This window comes from Aedes aegypti, chromosome 1, assembly GCF_002204515.2.
Source record: "Aedes aegypti strain LVP_AGWG chromosome 1, AaegL5.0 Primary Assembly, whole genome shotgun sequence".
NCBI classification, from domain to species: domain Eukaryota; kingdom Metazoa; phylum Arthropoda; class Insecta; order Diptera; family Culicidae; genus Aedes; species Aedes aegypti.
This window is the reverse complement of record NC_035107.1, coordinates 203,929,478-203,951,735: the sequence shown is the minus strand read 5'-3', so window position 1 is coordinate 203,951,735 and position 22,258 is coordinate 203,929,478. Positions and strand designations below refer to the sequence as shown.

Below are 22,258 nucleotides of genomic sequence, written 5' to 3'. Positions count from 1 at the left end.
TTGTCATAAAAAATGGATCATTTATAAACTTAGGAGAAAACTGTTGAACACCGATGAGTGAAGAAAAATTTAAAAAAAAACATAATACAGCTGGGGCCCATTCATAAATTTCATAACGCTGAAGGGGTGGGTGGGTATCCTAACGATGTTACGGCCCATACAAAAATTGAAAAATATTCATACAAAAAGCGTTACAAGGGGGTGAGTGGGTGTCCAAAATGGCCAATTTTAGCGTTATGAAATAAATGAATGAGCCCCTGATATCAAGACTACTATTATTTTGAGCGATTCCACCTGATGCCTAACTTTTAATAAAAAAATCTTTGAAATTTACTTCATATGTTCCCGACATGTTGAAGCAAGTAAAATGACGTGAATCTAAGTCACAAATGACGTAATTTTTCGTCCCAATGGACTGAATATTATTCGAATCACAAAGATTTTCAGTCACATTGGACGTAACTTTACAAGAATGACGTATATTTAAGTTTTAATGCCATCAAATTTACGTTACGTACGTAATATTAGTTTTTATAAGTGTGCAGTACTATGACGAATATTGTGATAATGAAATTGAAGAAAAATTTAGAGATCTCTGTCAAAATTTCATGTGTTTTGCTCATAGGAAAATAAAGTTACAGCATGCCAAAGTTGAGAATTTTGTATGAAAATCGGCTTTCACTAGTATTATTCTGAGCACAACTGTATGTATATTACATTTTCAATACTTTTGTGTAAAATAGTAAGGTCCTCATAATCTGCCCTGTATAGTTGGGCATTTTGTGTCAAGTGTCGAGAGAGTTTAAATGTATACTCCAATCTACTGCCAATGACTTATGAATATTACTGAAAAAAAATTAACAATTTTCATAAAAACAGAAGTTTGTTAAAAATATTAAAAAAAAAAATTCTTACCATACAGGGGAACTTACGTATTCTCGGCAGTCTAAGCCGATGCCGCGCTTCTTTTGTAATTTTCTCGCACATCAGCTGACAAATTCCGTATTTGTCTGTTTACATTTTATGCGTTGCTCAATCCTCTATCCATTTGCACCGACAGACTTGTCAAAATGCTTTTGGAAACGCTTCGACAACGCTCCGAACATCTCTTGTCAGTGTGACTATTGTCGGCAGCCTCATTCTCTTCGGCAAATTTCCCATAAGCGCTGCAGGCGAATCTGTTCGGCAGCTCCAATTCAGTCGAATTTTGAGGCGTGTTCATTTGAATTGATGATTGTTTGTTTAGTCTCGGAAATCTCGTCAGCGGGAAGCGGGCAGAACAAAGAATCATCTGAATGTTTTCATTGATGTGTTTTGATCATAAAATACTGTGTATTTGGAGTTTGAAATTTGGTTGCCGATAGCCGTAAGTCTCCCAATTTTTTTTAAATAATATGGTGGTGTTTGCCTATCCATGTAAGTATAGTTGCAAACTGGGCACTACCATTTATTATATTGCACAATTTTTCATAAAAAATATATTGATATGTTGATGGCAAATAAATTTCGAGTGATATTGTTGAATACGATTTTTTCCATGAAAAACTCGAATTATTGGATTTTTCAGTTTTTTGTCTTTTTTCCTGCTTAGTGGCGCAACTGGAGTAAGTTAAATATATTTCATAGTTTAACTCTACCCTTAGTGTTGACAGAAATCCGTATACCAACTTGTCTTCCTCAATTGTAGATACACCCAATTCTGTTTTTGCACGGATTTTTTTTACACGGCCGTGCAAAATAAGTTTCCATACATTTTTTTCCGCCAAAACCTTATTTCTACATGAAACGTCGAGAAATGGTGTTATTTTTTTTTGCACGGTTTTTGAAATTTTGAACTGAAAACTTTTTTTGCACGGTACGCATCCCCCGTGCAAAAACAGAATCGGGTGTACTTTAAGATAAGGCGAAAATAATCACTTAATACCATAAAGAACTAGTTTTTGATCAAGCACGTTCACGCATTTTTTATAATGAGTTGTAAATATGTCAATGAACAGATTTTTTTAGGCGCGGATTGGAGTTCCTAGGCGCGTATCAAATTTCTGAAGTCGCGATTTTCGCGGAAACGATTTTAAGATTTTTGTAACAGCCCTGAAAACGTAATCCATTAACAATTTGATTAGTAATTTTTACACCAACTTGAACTGCTTCAGTCATAGTGGTGGCTTTTAACATTGCATCAATCATTTGCATCAGTTGTTCAGTTAAAAAATAAAATCAGAGGGAGACATATTACTTGAATCTGATTATTTTCCGTTGGAATTTTCGGTAGACGAAGAGGTGGAGTAGAAGCTTCCTGTGGGGGCCGGGTTTCTTTTTTATTTGATTTGAAACAATTAGAACGGTTACTCGTAGTATGAAAAGGGCAGGAGTTTAAATTACCTGCTACGATATCCATTCGAAATTAAAAGGTTTGAGCGGCTACCCTACGGATTAAAATTAGTTTGTGAATGAGCATGATTATAATCTTTCTGATAGGTATGATTCTTAATCAAGTGATCGTTAACTGAAAAATGAGCATTGTTCGATACTCTACCAGGCAAATTCCAGAAACGACCGTTACCGTAACGGACATTACCGTTCATCTGCCTGGCACGAGCTTCGACGACTCGCCTACGCGAAGGGCAATCCCAAAAGTTGGCTTATGAGGGCCCTTGCAATTTGCACATTCCAACTTTGTGGTATCATCCTTCACAGGACAGACGTCCTTAGCGTGAGAAGAACCTCCGCAAATCATGCATTCATGCAACCATGTGGCAATGTTTTTTCCATGACCCCACTTTTGGTACCGACGGCACTGAGTGAGGTTCTGGTAATTTCCTCCAGGTTTCTGGAAATGTCACACGGACGTCGAACATAAGTCTTGCTTTTTGTAAAGATTTGATAATATTTGGATCACTTTTGTTAAAGTGAACTAAATAATATTCTTAAGAAAGGTAGATTGCATTCTTTGCTTCCTCACTTGAATCAAAGAGCCTTGGTTAGAGAATGCTTCGTTTTGGTGTTCGGAAAAGTTGTCTAGAGCATCAAATTGATTGCTCATTTTGATGTAATTATCACCATTATCCATTTCACCCTTGGAAGAAAGTGCGCATTCCGGAGTAGTAGTTTTACAAAAATTTCCAAGAACAGAGAGAATTCGTGTACCCACAGCACGAAGGTACGATGCACACTGATCAGTCTCATATTGATTTTTGAACACCTTATTTGGTCACATCATTAATGTTTTAATATATAAAGTATATAAAAATACGCATATAAAAATTAACACACTTAGTTTGAACATGTTGTGGCAAATATGAAGTTGATGCACTATCATATTGAAAAATAAAGGCATAATAATCTCTATTTATATAAATTTTTAAACTGAATAGCAACCGCAAAACGTCAATTGTGTTCAAGTTAATATTTTTTGTTGATCAAAAGAAGCAAAATAAGTTAACTATGCTGTGATGTTAAATAAATATGGTATGCATAAATGTACAAAGAAATTATAAACATTTGTATGAGAAGACAAACTTTAAACTTTTAGCGCCCACTTCTTCCATATGGGACAGTTATTCCTTTATGGGCAGTACATACCTAAAGGAAACATTGGGAAAATACCTGAATTATGTACCGTAAGGACGTCATTCACCGCTCATTTAACAGCATTTTAACATGTTAAATTCTCTCAAAAATCGGTTGTTTGATATGTTTCTTAACTGTTTGCGCTAGACGCAAGATTAAACATTTGTTTTTGTAGGAGAAAAGTTGAAATGTGAAAAATGGATAATGGTACCGGATAACATGTATGCCAATGATACATGTTCAGGGTGCCATTCACCGCTCATCCTAAGTATGCAACCCTGTATATAGCACTAGTTGGAATTGATTAAATTTCATTAGTTGGTTGTTATCTTTGTACTATAGTACAACAAACACATAATAACGTGGCAGCTAAAAAGCATTTTTCGATCTGCCATAATAAAATCATTGTTAAATTCATCTTTACCGCCTTAACCAGGCTAAAATTATTTCTTGTAACTAATATATAATATAAAATCATATGAATTTCATTCTGATACAATCCATTTTGGTATACTAATACATGCTATTAACTTTTGGTGCGAAAATTTGTCCTGATTTTTCATAATTATTGAGTGAGCGGTGAATGGCGTCCTTACGGTAGTTTGTTCTGAAATTGTAATATTGTATCGTAATGTCTCGCTTATATCGTCATTAAAAAATAGTAGTTTATGGAACAAGTTGCAGAACGATGATTTTTACAGCACGAGTCGTAAATTTATCCTACGAGGCTTGCCGAGTTGGATAATTACGAGTGCTGTAAAAATCGAGTTCTGCAACGAGTTACGTACCTACAACATTTTTTGTAATTTCGTTGAAGGCCACTTGAGGGTATCAGAAATTATATCGGAATGCATTCACCATTAGTTTACAATTTCTGAAAAAATGTTGTGTTATGATTCATTACGCAACTCAAAACAGTTGCGTAATGAGAAAGCATTGCGTAATGAATCATTACAGCACTGGTTTCGGTTAGGTAATGACTATTCCCGCACTGCATACTTCAGTGCAGGAAAGTAGGCCGTTTCATGACAGATTGGCGTGATGAAAAACAGCCTATTATGATGAGAAATTGCAAAAAAAAAACTAAAAATATCCATAGAGAAAATTTTGGCCGGATGCTCTAAAATGACCTCTTTTTGGTTCTTGTTCGATCTCATTTGGGCTCATGTTCGGTTTTTTGTTGTCTTTTTCATGCATGAGGCTAGAGGAAGGCGTAGGAGGGGACCTGGCGATGGAAAGGGACCAACTTTGTGAAGGGAAAATATAGCTTCTCTGTACCGTCAATGTGTGGCAAGGCATGGAAGTGAAATAAGGGAAGGGGTCAGGAAGTTTACGAGTTTTCATAAAAAGCTCACATTTCTGTATGGGCAAGGCTGGTAGCGAGTCACTTTTTAGTGACTTGGTCACTTTTTTTAAGCCGGTCACTTCAAAGTCTCTTTTTTGAAGCCATTTCAACTAAAGTCACTTTTTTCGTCAAAAAGTCACTTTTTTCAACTATTTTGAGCTAAATTTTCATGAGTTAAGAAGAATTGTAATACAGAAATGCTTCAGAGAATTTATCGTATTCATAGAATCGCTTATGAAATCATAAAAGCATGCAAGATTCAAAGAAATGTGGGGAGTCAGATCCTCTGCTCATTTTTGATTCACTTTCTCAGGAATAAAATAAACCACTTACACACTCAGTGACAAGAATATTCGCAGTCTTCAAGTATTTTTTGTTGCATAGTTTATGACAATTCGACCCAATGCCAAGTGAATAATGAAATTATCCAAGTAATTATGATTGAAATATTAGAAGCTAAATGCTAATAACTAATTTTACAGCATAACCCAGAAGAACATCCTATTAAGCCTCTCGTCTATATGCTAAATGTCCCTTCCGCCAAATGTATCTCCCAACAAACTTACTGATGGAAAATTTCAATTTCACTCAGGCTTCAGTCAACCATTTGTTCTTTCTTGGTTTCAAGTAGTATTTCAATCATATTCATGGTTAATGGTCACATATTACATTTTCCGTATTCTTGAAGTGGTTACACAAAATAATGACATTATTTGGTAGAAGCGTTAACCCTTTCTTTCCCACATCTTTGTTCGACAATTTAGCAGTCAAAATGGCGTTTCTAAAAGAAGTGCTTAAACAGAAGCTGTTGCAAATAGGCTAAATTATTCAAAATCATTATAAAATGTTTTGAATGGAAATCAAAAGTTAGTTGATTGTTTTTCAATAGTTGGACCATTGTGTCACTTATTTCGATGTTAGATAAGAAAAACGAGCGTATAAGTTTATTCCAATCATTATTGATCTAATCGTACTAATTCGATATATTCAGTTTTCTTCAAAAATATTTGGATCACCTGTGCTACCATGGGAAAGAGAGGGTTAAAGTAGAACCTAATAAAGCTAATTAGAAAGAATCCTTCTGTGAATAATACATTACATCGAACTTCATCTATACGTTTATATTTTTTTGTTTTCTCGTATCCGTGAACAGCAGACGTGAACTCGTCAACAAGCAAAGATACATCGTGAACTAGATCATATATATGTGAACGCGTCTATAGACAAAATCTTAAATTCTTATCGACTTGAAGTCATGGAAAAGCTTTGAGACCTATACAATTTGCAATGAATTCAATTTTAGGATTTTTAGCATAATTTTTAGGATGTCATTCCAAGTAAAATCCAAGTAAAAGTAAAATTCCAAATTTGGTACTAAACTAGACCTACTACCTGCAGTAGATCATATTGGATATTCCCTTCTTCATTGTAAAACAGTGTAATAAAACTGAAATGAAACTGATTACGTTTTGACTTTCAAGTCACTTTTAGTCACTTTTTCGAGTATTGAAAGTCACTATTTGGTCACTTATTTCTCAAATCTGGTCACTAAAATAACTTTTTTGAGCATCACTTTTTGCTACCAGCCCTGTGTATGGGAAAACGATGAGCGCTGTGTGAACTTTTGCCTGTCTCTCTTGTTTTCTAAATTATGCTTGAAGTTTTTTCCTCCTGCAAATTATTCCGTATCGATTTGCATGAGTAAGTTGTATTAGTATATGACGTAAAACGATTCCACTTTTGAGTGTATGTATTTTGTATGCACAAGTCCTACAAGCTAAGAAAACTTGTACTGGTTGGTTGGTAACATAAAAGTTTTTATTGAAATCCTGCGCTACTAAGAAACGCAATATAATCTTCGGAACCGTGCTGCCATTTGGGGTGCTGGTAACGTTTGTCTGTGTCTGCTCTTTAGATTTATTGTATGTTTTTTATGAGCACAGAGACTGACTTGAAAGTTTTCTGAAGCGTAATGAAACTCGATTTCATATCTGAGATTACGATCTATTTTACGCTTTTCTTGAAATATAAAGATGCCAGAAGCACTCAGTGTATTTGTACGTTTCTGTATTTCGGAATTAGACATAAGTTTTGAGAATCCCTTAATTACGATGCATTGTACATTTCCTACAATATTTTTTACCTTCACTAGTGACTATTGTAGATCACGTGTCAGGCAGATCTCTACTATTTATGATACCTAAATACAACGTGCTGTAACCAAATCAATTAGGTACGCATATTAGAGAACATTCAAAAATGACGTCCATCATTTGGGGGACGGGTGGTCTACGAAATGTTTTACCTTGTAATTAGTGGCGAACTCGCCAAGAACGAAAAGTTACTACAATTAAAAATAATGACAACTTATACTGTCGTGAATCACAAGTCAGTCCCATCTGCATTTTGTTTAAAATTGAGTTGATATCGTTTTTCAACATAACTTCCAATAATCTTTCAGTTGCACTAATGAGACGACACTTTTTGTTCGGTGAATAAGGAAAAAACACCAAGTCGAATTGTCCCATGATGAAAAGTAATCGGATGTCAGTCCCACTGCAGATTTCCGCAACGTGTAACACAAAATTGAACCGTGTTTTATTCATCTCAATATTTTGAACGAAATGAAAAGAAAGTTGTGAAAGTTTCATTAAGATCGAAACATGGTTTAATCTCCTGGATTTTTTTTGAATATTTGTATGGAAAACGAGTTTGAAAACTTTCCAGTCAATTTTTCATCCCCTACTTTTTACAGATGGGACTGACCTGCGATTCACGGCAGTATATGCCTCATTAAGTTGGTATAGAACTTCCAAATGGTAGATCGTATTCAATGTACTTTACTAGTAATGGATGCGTCATCTTACACTGTGGAACACGTTTATGTCTCAAGCACCAAAATACCGCTATTTACTTAGTTAAGGATTGCTGAATCCATTGCCGTTTTCAAAAACATCAAACCACGCCTAGTTTTTGAGATATTGACTGTTGAAAATGCAATATTTGACTATTTCAGCCAACTTACATGCAAGCGTGCCAGCTTGTATGGCAATTTAAGTGCTTAATTTGCCACAGAATTCACATGTTTCACATGTTTATACATGAAAAACCTCAAACTATTTATTGTCTAGGAAGCAGCGTATTCTCGTTGTTATTCTGGTAGTTTTTAGCTTCAGTATGCGAAATAAAATTGCATTGGTTTAATTGCTCTAGGGGAGATTTGAACATCAATAAAAAAAATCCTATAGTGCCAAAATATGGATTAAAGACATAAAATACGTGAAACAATTTAAAAAATCGGTTAAACTGTTGCCCTGATATGGCGAATTGAAATATTAGGTACAGCTAATGTTTGATCCCGGGATGTTTAATAACATTATTTTATTCGCGTTGTATACAAGCATCTGATAGAAAATTCGATTTTTTTTTCTTTTCAGCTAAGCTTTCGTGACGACCATAATGCACAAATATGTACCAGCTGCGTCGTTAGCATTGAAGCCTTCTTCAAGTACAAAATAAAATGCGTGGAAAACGACAAATTGTTGCGGAAACGACGAACAAATTTCTTCACAGGGATAGGTCTTACGAGTGATCCGGTTGAGACAAAAAAGGATGGTGGCGATGGCGAAGACAAACAGGATGATGAGCAATTGAGCAAAATAGAAGGCGAACAAAAGCCAGAAGATGACTCTTCCAATTGCCAGGTCAAACAGGAAGTCATCGAAGATGATGATGACGATGACGGTTATTTTAACCCGGATCAGTTCCTGGCACAGGAGACGCAAATCGGCGATAAACAAATTGATCAATCCGTATTGAATGGCACCGATGATAATAGTTTTGGACCGAGTAATACTAGTGGTATGGAACGAGGCTGGAAGACAACTGAGTTTTCTCCACAGGGTAGTGGTTCCGTGTTAAAACCCCTGAAGATAACCGACTATTCAAACCTGGACGGTAGACGTGGAAGGCCACAAACCTTCATCACAACCGTTCCAACAGAGCGTCTTCTGGCCCGCCCCAATCCATTTGCCGCCAATTCATTCCACACATCGTCGCCTCTGCGGCAACCGAATCAACCACCAGTTCGAGGCTTCGAAGGCGCTTTTCGACAGCACTTCAATATCAGTAACGGCAATCGACAGCCTTTGGCACAACCGATGAACCCACGCAATCCCATGGGCGGTCGATTCGACACGTTTTCTCTCAGTACCATGGAACAAACGAAGAAGGTGCAGAAGTTCCTGGACGAAGGTTTGCGGGATCTGATTTTACATGCCGGAACGTCGAACCTAAATTTCGCCGTGGTGAGTAATAATTTCATTGTTTTATATTTAAATTCTTTTAATTTACAACATTAAAATTACATTATTATTATTTAAGTAAGTGGCTGTTTGCCCATGGCGAGTTCGCCATTACATATCTGCCTTTACTACAAATCTCTTCAACTACACGGATAAAAATATTTAAATTGCTTTGTACACTAAACTGCAGTAAAATTAGACCAAATTCATCTATTCAGGGAACCCGAGAATTACAAAATGACCGGAAAATCATTGAAATCATTGGAAAGTGTTTACACAAGTACCGTAAGGACGCCATTCACCGCTCATTTAACAGCATTTCGACATGTAAAATTCTGTCAAATATCGGCTGCAAGATTCAACATTTGTTTTTGTAGGAAAAAAGCTGAAATGTGAAAAATGTATAATAGTACCGAATGCCATGTATGCCAATAATACAGGTTTAAGGCGCCATTCACCGCTCATCCGAAATATGAGGCCCTATATACAGCTCTAGTTTAATCTACTTTCATTAGCTGGTTGTATTCATTGTACCTCAAGCACGACAACATACTGAATCGTGGCAGCTTAGAAGCAGTTTGCGATCTGCCATAATAAAATCATTGTTAAACTTACGTTTACCGGTTAAAAATATATTTTTATAAATTATCTATAATACAAAATCATATGAATTTCATTCTGATACAATCCATTTCGGTATACTAATACATGCTGATAACTTTTATTGCGAAAAGTTGTTCAGATTTAACAAAACAATTCAATGAGCGGTGAATGGAGCAATGGCGTCCTTACGGCACTTAGAGATTCCCGGCAAGTGTCTTGATAAGATGCTTTATGAATTTCTATTAAGACTCATTGCACATTTTTGATGACATCTTTTCATAAGATTCTGCTTTTTTTTCTTGAAAATTTGAGCACATTGCTAGCGATTGAAGAAAAACTGAGCTAGAAGATTTCTAAGAAATTTCTTGGAAGATTAAATTGGTTTTCAATGACATTCTGGATACATTCATTGAGAATTGCTTTTTGGTGGATTCCTGAAGAAGTCTTGTTTGGATTACTAACTTGACTGATCTGTGATCTATAACAGTCCTAGTGCGGTTCCTGACGAGATTTTGTATAAGACGAATTCCACCCCGAATGAGTCGAAAAAAAAAAATAAAAATCGTGCTCGATAATCTTCGATTTGGATTAAATTTTGCACATGTTTTTGGTATGGTAGGGTCGATGTACCAATAGCCGCATAGCTAAGAACAAATATTCGTATAAAATTGTAAAATAACGCTAGCGTCATTATTTTTACATCATCTGAAAGCTTTTTATCTTGGTTTTGTGGGAAAAATATGAAAACTGCGAAAAATCATATGTTTTCATTTATTATCGGTTGTGCCACTATAGGAATACATGTGCCTATAGTAGCACTATTTCAAATTTCTGTTCCTATAGTAGCACTAGCATCACGGCGTTGGCAAAATAGTAATCAAAACCGTATTTTTACAAAGCTTTTATATTTTTCCTTCAAAGTGTGGATCAAAAGCTTTTGTTTGATGTAAAAAAAGTACTTAATTCATTAATTATTTCGTATAATAAAAAATAGTTTCTCTCAGTAGTGCTACTATAGGAACAATAGGTTAACTATAGGCGCAAGGGAGGTCAAATTTTAAGCAAAACTAATTATTTCGATCATTTTTTGAACAAAATCAAGCTGTGTATCAATTGTACTTAGATAAATAGCTCCTGACCTTCATGTCAAAAAATATTTTGAAAAGATTCATAGCAAAACGGCCGTAAAAAGCCACTAGTGCGACTATAGGGGACTGTCCACTAAGGGAACACTGACCCTAGAATAAGTGTTTTCCAAGGTTGATGATACGTGATAATTTTCACTACAGCTGCAAGATTAGGTTCATTGTCAAATGATGTGAATGTTCATGCTGAGAATGAAAGCTCCTTTATTTATTTATGAGACAGATGAATGAACTCCTTCTGAATCGATGAGATACTAGTTCAATGTTTGGGATGAATCTTAAGTTTCCTCACTCGCAATAATATTCATTGGGTATAGGATATTCATCGACAGGAATATGATGAACCGATTCTATCGTGATAATTTTCAGCATTCATTCTGATTATCACTCATAATGAAAATATCACCAGTACGACAAGACGAAGTTGTGCTGGCTTATTTCTTGCCAATTACTAATTAAACATCAAAAGTAGATTTGGAATTTGAAAATGATTTGTGATTAGAAAAATTAGCTAGGAAAATGTGTTCTGCTCGTAGCCGCTCAATGAACTAATCTACGATGACGTCACGCTGCAACTTCCAGCGGGAAGAAACCCTTTACTGCGGGCCGTGGTGTGGTTAATAACAGCTCCATGTTGACTCATTCCTGTGGCCAGGGTTGGGAAAAAATCTGAAATTCATTCTACAGTAGCCAAACAAAGCCAATCGCAGTCAACTCACGCCGATCGCTGCTGTAGGCAAAGAGCCTTGAAAATAGCAAAAAAAAACCGTTGCTAAGGGCCACCCAAAATTACTGTAGAAAATCTCCCGGTGCATTTCCCGCATTTAGAGCCTTCAATGACACTAACGATTTAAAAAATTCATGCACCCAACCACAACATAGGCTACTTGTTGAGATTCACGTTTTTGAACTACTGTACTGGGAAAGCCACGTGATTTTCGCGAAATTCAAGCCTACTACTATTACCATTCCCAACACTGCCTGTGGCATTCCTGCAGCAATCTAAATGATTATGTAACAAATACCCGAAAACCATTCACCAGAACGACAAATAACCGAACGACCTTTACCCAAATGCAACACTTACCGGAATGCGACATTTACCCATAACCCAAATGTAACAATAACCTGAATGAGGTCCCCAGTGCTTCTAGATACAATCATTTGACTTTCCGGACCTTGGTAATAGCACTCGAGTTCAATATCGCTTTGAAATAATTTGATACATTGTTTACTGGCTGGTTGTGTTCAATACATCACATATTTTGCGTGAACGGCTATTTGGTTAACTAGATTAAGGCTCTTGAAAATGTCCGTATATTGGCATAAATTGAAATAATAGCACGTTTTTCATAGTAAGGTAATCATTAATACTTAAAATGTAAAAATATCCAGTTAAGTATATCAAAAATGATAATTACTACTTATCAGCTGTAGTATCATTATTATGATACCAGCACCAATCAAAAACAGGCTCTTCTGTTTAAAAAACTAGGCGAGTATATCTGCTGAAAAAAGTCCATTATGTAAATAGTAGATCTGAGAGTTGGGACGTTACAACATAAAGAAGGAAGATACTACTCAATTAATTAACGATTAATAGAAAAAATAAATCATATTATTGGATACCATAAATAACGAGAAAGAGAAGAATAGAGGATGGAGAATCATGTTTGTTCATATTTTTCAAATTCTGTACAAAATATTTTGCATAGGGTGAGATGATTGAAAACCAGAGGCCAGTTTTAACATTATAAATTGTTGCAACAACAGAACTTGAAAGATTTTCCGCAATATCACAGCTGATCTTTGTTTATATTTTCAACCGGCAATTTTTAAGTAGTGTTGGTGACATGTACCGTGTATGTACAGGAGCGCAGAAACCACTATTGTATTACCACAGAATTCAAACTTCATACTTCTCAACAGAGTTCATAAAACTTTCGATGTTTAAAAATATGTTTTTATGGTTTGGAAAAGTATAGTATTTCAACATATAAGAGAAACGAATTTTGTATGGAGACTGCAAGCAGGTTGAAATTGTCGATTTTATATTGAATTATGCCATATTATATCTTCAATTGAAATTAAAGTCATATTTTGCATGTTTGGCGGATTGGATCACTAAAAAGTTTGATAAATCATGTTCTAAATGTCATTCATACTTCAATAATAACATTCTGAGAACGGTTTTAGATTCAGCAACCCGAAAGTACCTAGAAACATATAATGTAATGCTTAATACACGCAAACATGTCTAATTTTCTCAGAGATACCTCAACCAGGAACTTCTTGTCAGGAGTAACTCCAGATATTCTTAATAAGTTTCCTGCCGGAATTCTATCTGAAATTTGTATATTGAATTCCCTTAGAATTTATGTAGGAGTTACAGTCAACTCTCCCTTACTCGATGTTCCGTATCTCTATATCGAGTAAGATAACCATTGTAAAAGTTGGTTTTCATGGCTAACTCGATGGTCCCTTGGTCGCAGTTGCATTGGTTTTGTAACTTGATACCTCCCTAACTCGATGGTCCTTTCAATATCGAGTAAGGGAGAGATGGCTGTATTACAAAACTGACTAAGAGAAATTGCCATTGATTTTTTTTACTGAAATCATTGGAGCAATTTTCTGAAGAAATTGTTAGAAAAATAACGGCTGGAGTCCCTAAAAAATATGTAAGAATGATCGATGGAATTAGTGGATTAATTGTCGAATAATTCATGGAGATATTACTGAATAAATTACTCGAGAAATATTTGAAAGAACTGCATGATTGAATCCCTGCATGAAAAACTTAGAGACATTCTTGGAGGAATTTATAGTATTCCCTGTGGAAATTACTGTCAAGTGCACAAGAGTTGCAAGTTCTGCAAAAAAAATCTTTAAAGCATTCCAAGAAAAATCACTGGAGAAATTTCCGGACGGATTCCTAAAAAATGTAAGGTAATTTTTAGGTATTCAATTGGAAATCCCTGGAGAAATCACTAAACGAATTCAGGAAGCTTTTCATAGTGGAATCTGAAAAGAATTTTTGGATTATTCGCATAAGGGGCTGTTAACTACGTGATCATTTTTTCCAGAATTTCCAGAATGCCCTAGAAGTCTTTATTTTTTTTTTAACCAAAATGGTCTTCAAAGTATCTTTTTTCCATATCTTGCTTGCAGTGAATTCTGATGAAAAATTATGCAGGTTGTGAGAAACTATCAGAGACTGTTACGAGACTTTTCAGCTAAATCTTCAAAAATTTCATCTCAGATTTCTCGAGGAAAATCTTCAGGAATCATCCTAGTGGTTCCTCCAGATATTTCATCTGGAATACTTTCAGGGACTCCTAGAGGGGTCTCTCCAGTTAGTCTTCTGGAGATTCCTTTAACAATTTCAAGATATTCCTTCAGTGATTTTTCGAATAATATATTGAAAAGTTTCTCCAGAATCTGCTCCAGGAAATTCTCCAGTAATTTGCTCAAGGATTACTTTGAAAAAAATGGGTCTACCACAAAAGGCCGAATCACAAAAGGCCGAATCACATAAGGCCGAATCACAAAAGGCCGAAAGCACAAAAGGCCGAAACACAAAAGGCCGAATCACAAAAGGCCGAATCACAAAAGGCCGAATCACGGAAGGCCGAAATTTTAAAATAAATTTTAGTGAAAGCCACAAACATTCAGCACATTTTTCTACAATATTATGGACATTTTTACAGTAGGGTTAGCGGGACAAGACGCACAAGTAACATTACTAGCTGAATAAGAGTGTATGGTTAGTGTTTTTTGGGTGTGTCAACAATTCTATAATGGAAGCTTAAGTAGTCGCGCTGTCTTATTTTGTACAACAGAAGTGTAAAAACCTCACGAAAACTGGAAGGGTATACAGTGCCTGTTCGATTTTGGCAACATGTCAAAAATTTTCATGTTGCCAAAATTGAACCGTTCCAAAATTTAATAATTGTTTTTATTAAAACTTGTATCGCCGTAATAATGACCACAAATTAAATTTCTTCTTCTTCTTCTTGGCATTACGTCCTCACAGGGACAAAGCCTGCTTCTCAGCTTAGTGTTCAATGAGCAATTCCACAGTTGTTACCTGAGAGCTTTCTTTGCCAAAGTTGCCATTTTCGCATTCGTATATCGTGTGGCAGGTACGATGATACTTTATGCCCAGGGAAGTCAAGGAAATTTCCATTACGAAAAGATCCTGGACCGACCGGGAATCGAACCCAGACACCTTCAGCATGGCTTTGCTTTGTAGCCGCGGACTCTAACCACTCGGCTAAGGAAGGCCCCACAAATTAAATTTACCTATTTTGAATATGGTAAGCCTTAAGAAGGCCACAGAAACATTGAGATTGACATGATTTGTGACTGACCATGATCTATTTTGTGTACATGGATTTCCGTGTTGCCAAATTCAAACCGAATCAAAATCGAACGGCACTGTACGGTTAAAAGTATTCTTTGTAAACTTAGTATTCTTATGATCAGTTAAACACTTGTTATACCCTATCTCAGCAATCATTCTCCTACTTGTTGCGTAAAAGACTATGTTGGCATTATACCGGGCAAACGCTTGCTGTCCGAACTCGCTGTCGCTCGTCGGACCTAAAAATGGAAAAACATCCTCTGTTTGCATTATACCGGGCAAACGCCTGGATTTGCTATTTGCATGACACCGAATAGACAACCATCGGATATCGGAGACTTCGGCGGCCTTCTGCCGCCTCAGTTCCTCTATCCTCAATGTGGCTTCGCCGCATGTAAGTTTTGCACTGTTTACTGACATGACTGCATTTAACAAAGCATGGACTTGTTCTTTTCATATCCAAGCTTTATTTTGTGATTTGGCTTTTTGTGATTCGGCCTTGTGTGATTCGGCCTTTTGTGATTCGGCCTTCTGTGATTCGGCCTTCTGTGATTCGGCCTTCTGCGATTCGGCCTTCTGTGATTCGGCCTTTTGTGATTCGGCCTTCTGTGATAATCCCAAAAAAATTACAAACACTATCTTAGAACTTTTTTCAAATATTTTCCCACTAATCCTACAACCGAATTTTTCAGTTGTTACTCTAGGAGATCTACGGAAGAGATTCAGGGTTTTTTTTTTCAAGAAACCCGACAAAAATGTCTACGTCATTTCATTTAAGGTGATTCAAAAAAAAAATCTCTTAAAAATCCTCGAGGTGTCATTCGAGAACATCTATCAAGAACTATTCGAAGAATTCCTCAAACCTGACCCCGTTTTTCATCATTCAGTTCCTCTAGATTTTTTTCTAGGAATTTCATCGAAGAATTTGCAGTTTTTCAAAACTTTTCTCAAAAAACCTCAGAAATCTACAAAAGTTTTTTTAAGGTACCATACTAATTAACACTGCAGCATTTTTCCAGAAAATCCTCCTACACATTTTTTAAGGGATTCGATCCGATGTATTTACAAGAAGTTCCTTCAGAAAATGCTGCAGGATACTAGCCAGAGTTTTGATAGACTCGTCTTTTTTTTTTTCAATAATGCCAACAATTTAACTAGAAACTTTTCTAAAATTTTCTCAAGGGTATATGAGTTCTGCTAGTAACCTTTAATCATCAAGGGCAGTGCTGTTAAATGTCAAAATATTGGAAAAAATAAAATGCTTTTAGCTCCCTTGCATGCGAAATATCGTAACAGCAAATATTGGCAACCGATAGTAATTCGGAAAAGGTCACCGGGAAAAACATTTTCCGGTGACTTTTTCCACTAGGAGCGATGATATTAGCAATATTCAAATGTCATAGTCACGTGAAATTCATGACATTTAACAGCCCTGATCAAGGGTGAATACCCTAGACTAGAAATACCTCATGAATTTCCATGGAGAAAGACTTCCTTGAGAAATCTTAATGGATTACTGTACGAATGCCTATAGAAATCTCTTACTAATTCCTTAGAGAAATTAAAATCGTAAAGAAATTTTGAAGGACAATTTTTAAGAAATGCCTGGAGACATATTTGGACAAACTTGTTGTTGAATGTTTAAAGAAGTTCTAAACGGAAGTCTTGGAGGTGTCCTAAGAACGACTGGATGACTTAGGGCTTTCTTGAAAAATGTCTGAAAAAATCTTCAAAATAACAACAACCTAAAGAACCAATGATCAAATTGTAAACAAATTGTGGTTTTGATGTCATTCGGTAGCATCTCCCACAACACCCACAAATTATGCAAACATTGTCAACATAATCATAAAACTTACCGTTATAAACTCGATTTTCAAAACAATCAATAATCTTTTTTTTTCAAATCATTCATTGGCTCCTGCTCAAAACGGCCAATGATCGGTTCTCTCTCCATCAAGAGGGCCTACAACCGGAAAATTTCGCAAACCGTCATTGACCTTAGCATGGTGAGAGGCCAGAGGTTTCTAATTCGTATTTATTTTTCCATTTTGTTTGATTTTACAATGATTTCGCAACTAATGTGGTCGGCCTAGGGGCCTTTCAATCTAGGTTTACTTTTAATTTTAAGGGGGCAGGATCCGTCATTGATTTCGCATTTTTTAAAAGCAGTTTATTCGTTTAAAATCAGAAAAATTCACGGGAAAATGTGTTCACTGTATTGTATTCTGCAACTTAAACACAGTGAACACATTTTCATCGAATAATATTGAGGATTTTGCCCTCTAATAGACTCACACCTAAATAATTTTGTCACACCAAAATATTCTCCCACCATGTTTGCCATATATTGGATGGCGTCGTAGCTAACAAAATCAATCAGTAACGCACATGTAACGCATTATGTTCGATTGTACATTGAATGCAAGCTGCGTGCTTCTATGAAAGTGCCATATAAACTGACGTGTGAGTATTTATTTTTCCACGTTGAGAATGTGCACGAGAATCTATTCCTCAACTAAACGAACAATATTTAGTTTTGAACAGAAGAACTGCTTTTCAAGTTTCGATGATGACGATGATTACGATGACGGAGCGTTGATCGTTAATTGATTTGGATGTCATTTTGTACTAGCTTAGCTCGTTCTAGAGCGCTGATAATCACTCAACTACTACTATGTACAAACAATAAAAAAAACAGAAAAGACAAAAATGTGATAACCTAGGGGGTGCGACTACAGCGCGGACGACCTGCTGGTCTGACGTGCGGCAACGAGCCCTGTACCTCTCGATACTGATGATTTACTGAACTGCCCATAACTGCATATTTGTAACATTTGACAAAAGTAGGCATTGAGTAAATGGGATACCAAGTGTGCATTTTATGGCAGTACGGGAGAAAAGTAAAATTTCTAAAAATTACCATGAACTCAAAAGTGCTTATTTGAGGCTGATATTTTGTACAACTCATATCGCATATTAGGTCAATTGTCAGAAAATAATTCTGATAGAAATTTCATTGCTATCACATTACGAGGCTCATTTATAATCTCCATGTGACGGTTATGCGGTTATAATTACCAATGTGACAAAACAACTTAGTATTTTTTTCGAATTTTCTAAAAACAATCTCACAGATTTCAGTAAGTTGATCGAAAGTATTCATCATTTGATGACTCTTCATGGTATTAAATCCATGTTGTCAAAAATGTCGATATGACTGTTTTGCAGTTATGGGAAGTGAATGTAAGCATCATAAATATATTTGTTCTTACTTTCGATCCAATATTTTATTCAGCAAACAATAAGCAACCTTGTGTGCCCAACTTGACGCACAAGATGTTCATACAAAAATAAGTCATAAACCTTAAACATAAAACAATGTCAACGTCAGTTCTTGAAGAAAATAATATCACTGACCTCTATTGATGATACTGTTGTAAAACATCATAATATTTTCACGAAAACTGGTGCACAAAATTTAGCACATTCACTAAGGAATAGAAAAAATGACGCACTTGTTTGTCGGTGCATTTTTAATTATTTGTTTTGCCTTTTAATCATCATAAAAAAAATCGATTGGGATCCTTCAAAAACATGTAAATGAAGTCTTTAATGAATGTTCGAATCCTCTGAGCAGAATCTCAAATAGAGAAACTTAAAAGTAGATGGAGTACCGTGTACCTTTTAATTCCGCTCCTAAATGCTTATCTTTGACAGATACGCGTATTTCGACTACCACTTGCCGTCTTCTTCAGTGTCAGTTACTCGTATCCACTGTGGATACGAGTAACTGACACTGAAGAAGACTGCAAGTGGTAGTCGAAATACGCGTATCTGTCAAAGATAAACATTTAGGAGCGGAATTAAAAGGGACACGGTACTCCATCTACTTTTAAGTTTCTCTATGTAAATGAAGATTAAGAAATTGATTATCAAGTGCTAATCGGAACTGAAATTGATTTAAATAAATTCAATTAGAAAAAGCGTCAAGTTCGAACCCGCGTTAAATATGGTATCTGGGGTATCTGTATTTTAATTTGTGTATGGCGCCTAATGCGATACCACACAGGGGATAATTTATGCTGAATAACGACTTTTATAACACTTATTCAGCCTCAATCACTGCTGAATCAGGTGATTTTTTTTCTAACATTTTCCAATTTTCTTCATTCTTTCACAGGACGGCGGATACACCAACTTCAAGGTAGTAAAAGCGCGACTAAACTCGTACAACCTGATCTTCGAGGGTAATCGCTTCCTGCGACGGAACAAGTCATGCAGTGGCCTACCAAAATGGTACTGGGCATGCAGCGTTAGTGGCTGTCCGGTCAAAATCTGCAGCTACAAGGGACGGCTGTTCAAAACCAACGATAAGATCAACCATGTCCATCCTCCGACAGAGACAGATGAGAGCGAACACGAAGTGATTCTTCCAGACCAGGCCGATGAGTTGATGGTACAACGTGATTCGCCGTTATCCTCAGCGATACAGTCCCGTCCTCCACACCAGATTCAGCGTCCTCCTTTACCGATCATTTCGTCGGTAAAGGAAGCCGTAACCGATCTTCCCAAGAAAGAGGAAGAGTACGAAAGCCCTGCATCCTACAAAGTGGTTGTGGAGGAGGACAAAACAGATGCTCTCATTTATAAGGAGCACAAACATAAACTTGTAAGTAGCGAAGCTAATGGTGTTAGGTTATGGAAATGTCTAACTACTCTGGAGAACGGGGACGTATGTGGTGACTCGATTCGACAATTAATTGATGGCAGAATAAAGCTAGAAAAATCAATCAAAAAGGAAAAATTAGGCGATGGTGAGACAGATAATGAAACCAACAATGAAGATGATGGTGATGGTTCAGAAAAACGGAGAAATCGTTCTCCCAAAGTGGCGGTTTACGAGGGTTATCACTATAAATATTGTCACGCTCGACCCGAAGGCACTCTCTACTGGCGATGCATGCTTAAACAGGACAACAACTGTTTGGCTTCACTGCACACCAAAGCCACATTTGAGTTCCTTAACTTCAACGATCAAACACACAATCACGATCCTCCGGATCCAAATGTGGATCTGGAAAACGCCATCATATGCAAAATTGAACCAGCAGCTGAAAAACCTCCGGCGGCACCATCTGCTGGATCGACTGACTTCCAGTTGGTGAAAAGTGGGCAAAAGCGCGAGTTCCTTATCTATCAAGGGTATCGATACTATTTCCAGTACGAGTCCAAAAACGGCAAACGGTCGTATCGGTGTACAATGTTCCGCAACTGTCCGGCTGGGGCATTCCTTATGCCGGACAACACAATTGCAGAGGCTAAAAACTTTGTACATACACATCCCCCTACGGAAGATTTGGAAAAGTATGTCACTAAAGATAGTTTAATTACCAGTCCTATCAAGAACGTCGATGGGCAGCCGGGAAGGCAACAGCGAACGGCAGTCGAAGCTGGTCATTTTCCTAATCTCAATGATCCCGTAGCCAGTGCCAGTGCCAGAGAGGAAATCGCCCGCGCCAACGGATACAAAATAATCAAAAACTACAAAGGCAAAGATATTCTCATTTACAACGGTTGGCGATACTTTGTTGACTATAAGAAGAAAAATGGTGGACAAGTTTGGCGTTGTTCTTCGCACAGATTGTGCCGTGGTGCTGTTCACTTGTTCCCGGATGGTTCGATAAACTACGCCAAGCTCGTAGATCACAATCACATGCCTCCGAAACGAAATCTCACCACTCCCAACATGTCCATGGATTCCAGCGGTATGTCCATCTCCGGTATGAGCAGCAGCTTCACCGCTGGAATGATACCGGATTTTGCCTCGAACGCCTACACCCCACCTTACCACCGTTACATACTGCACGAAGGCCACAGGTTTCGATTTGCTACCCGGAAACGCGAGGGTACCATCTATTGGCGTTGCGCCATGAGGCTAGACACCAAATGTCCGGTTTCCTTCCACACCAAGGAAGACACGTACGAGTTGGTCAGTATGCGCAATCAGGAGCACAACCACCCGGTGCCAGAGGTTTGGCCCGAGGTGGCCGGTGGTCAGATCGAGGAAGAGCTTCCCGTGGTTAAATTGCCGCAGGAGGAAATCGGAACGACGGATTTTATCTTGACGAAAAACTCCAAGGGACGGGATGTCGTGCTGTACCAGAATGGACGGTACTATCTGGACTACTCCAGGAAGGATGGGAAGATAGTCTTCAGGTGTTCTGCTGTTGCAGGTAAGTTTTACATTATCATTTATTTATATACTTGGTATTACAACAAATGATTTTTTAACCTTCTAATACCCAACCTCGCATTTAGACGGGATGGGTTTTTTTTGGATTTTTTTATAGATTTCAAATCAAAATGAATATTTTTCTGGCTAATAGGTCGGACCTTAACATGCATGACAGGATAGTTTTTTATAACTTTCGGATTTTTTTTTGTATTTTTTGAAAAATTAAATTATTTTATTAACTTCAAATGCCTGATTCTAATTTAGATTGTACCCAAGTAACAGCATGCTAATTCGTCTCGTTGGGCTTATAGAGCCCTTGTGAGCATAACAGATCGGTAATAGCACTATGTTAGCACACAGGGTGAATTAAAGTTCTATTTGATTACTTGGGTTATGCGAAAATTTGTACATTTATGATTTTTCCAGAATCAATCTAACATATAGAAAGAACCCAGTCTCGTCCTGAGGTGCAGTTAATAAGCTGTAAATAACAAATATTACCATTTAGAACAACATCGTAAAGGCATCATCCAAAATGCTTAAAACTGACACCGGGTGTATAAAACGAAGAAAATAAAAATGAAAACGTATAATGCACAACAAATATAATAACTTAGAGCACTTCAAGATTGTGTCCAGTATTGAAAATCTCGCATATCTAATTTATGATCTTGCTCTAAAAGCCATTGG

The 22,258-nt window shown here is 36.8% G+C and overlaps 1 protein-coding gene across 1 annotated transcript in view; it reads left to right on the top strand.

The window, feature by feature from the left end:
* LOC5578978 overlaps positions 1–22,258 on the top strand; it is a 43,655-nt gene that overhangs the window by 9,646 nt on the left and 11,751 nt on the right. The window contains exons 2-3 of the mRNA XM_021857296.1: positions 8,353–9,222; positions 19,514–21,566. Coding sequence (XP_021712988.1) covers positions 8,353–9,222; positions 19,514–21,566 — 2,923 coding nt within the window. The remainder of the gene's footprint in view (positions 1–8,352; positions 9,223–19,513; positions 21,567–22,258) is intronic.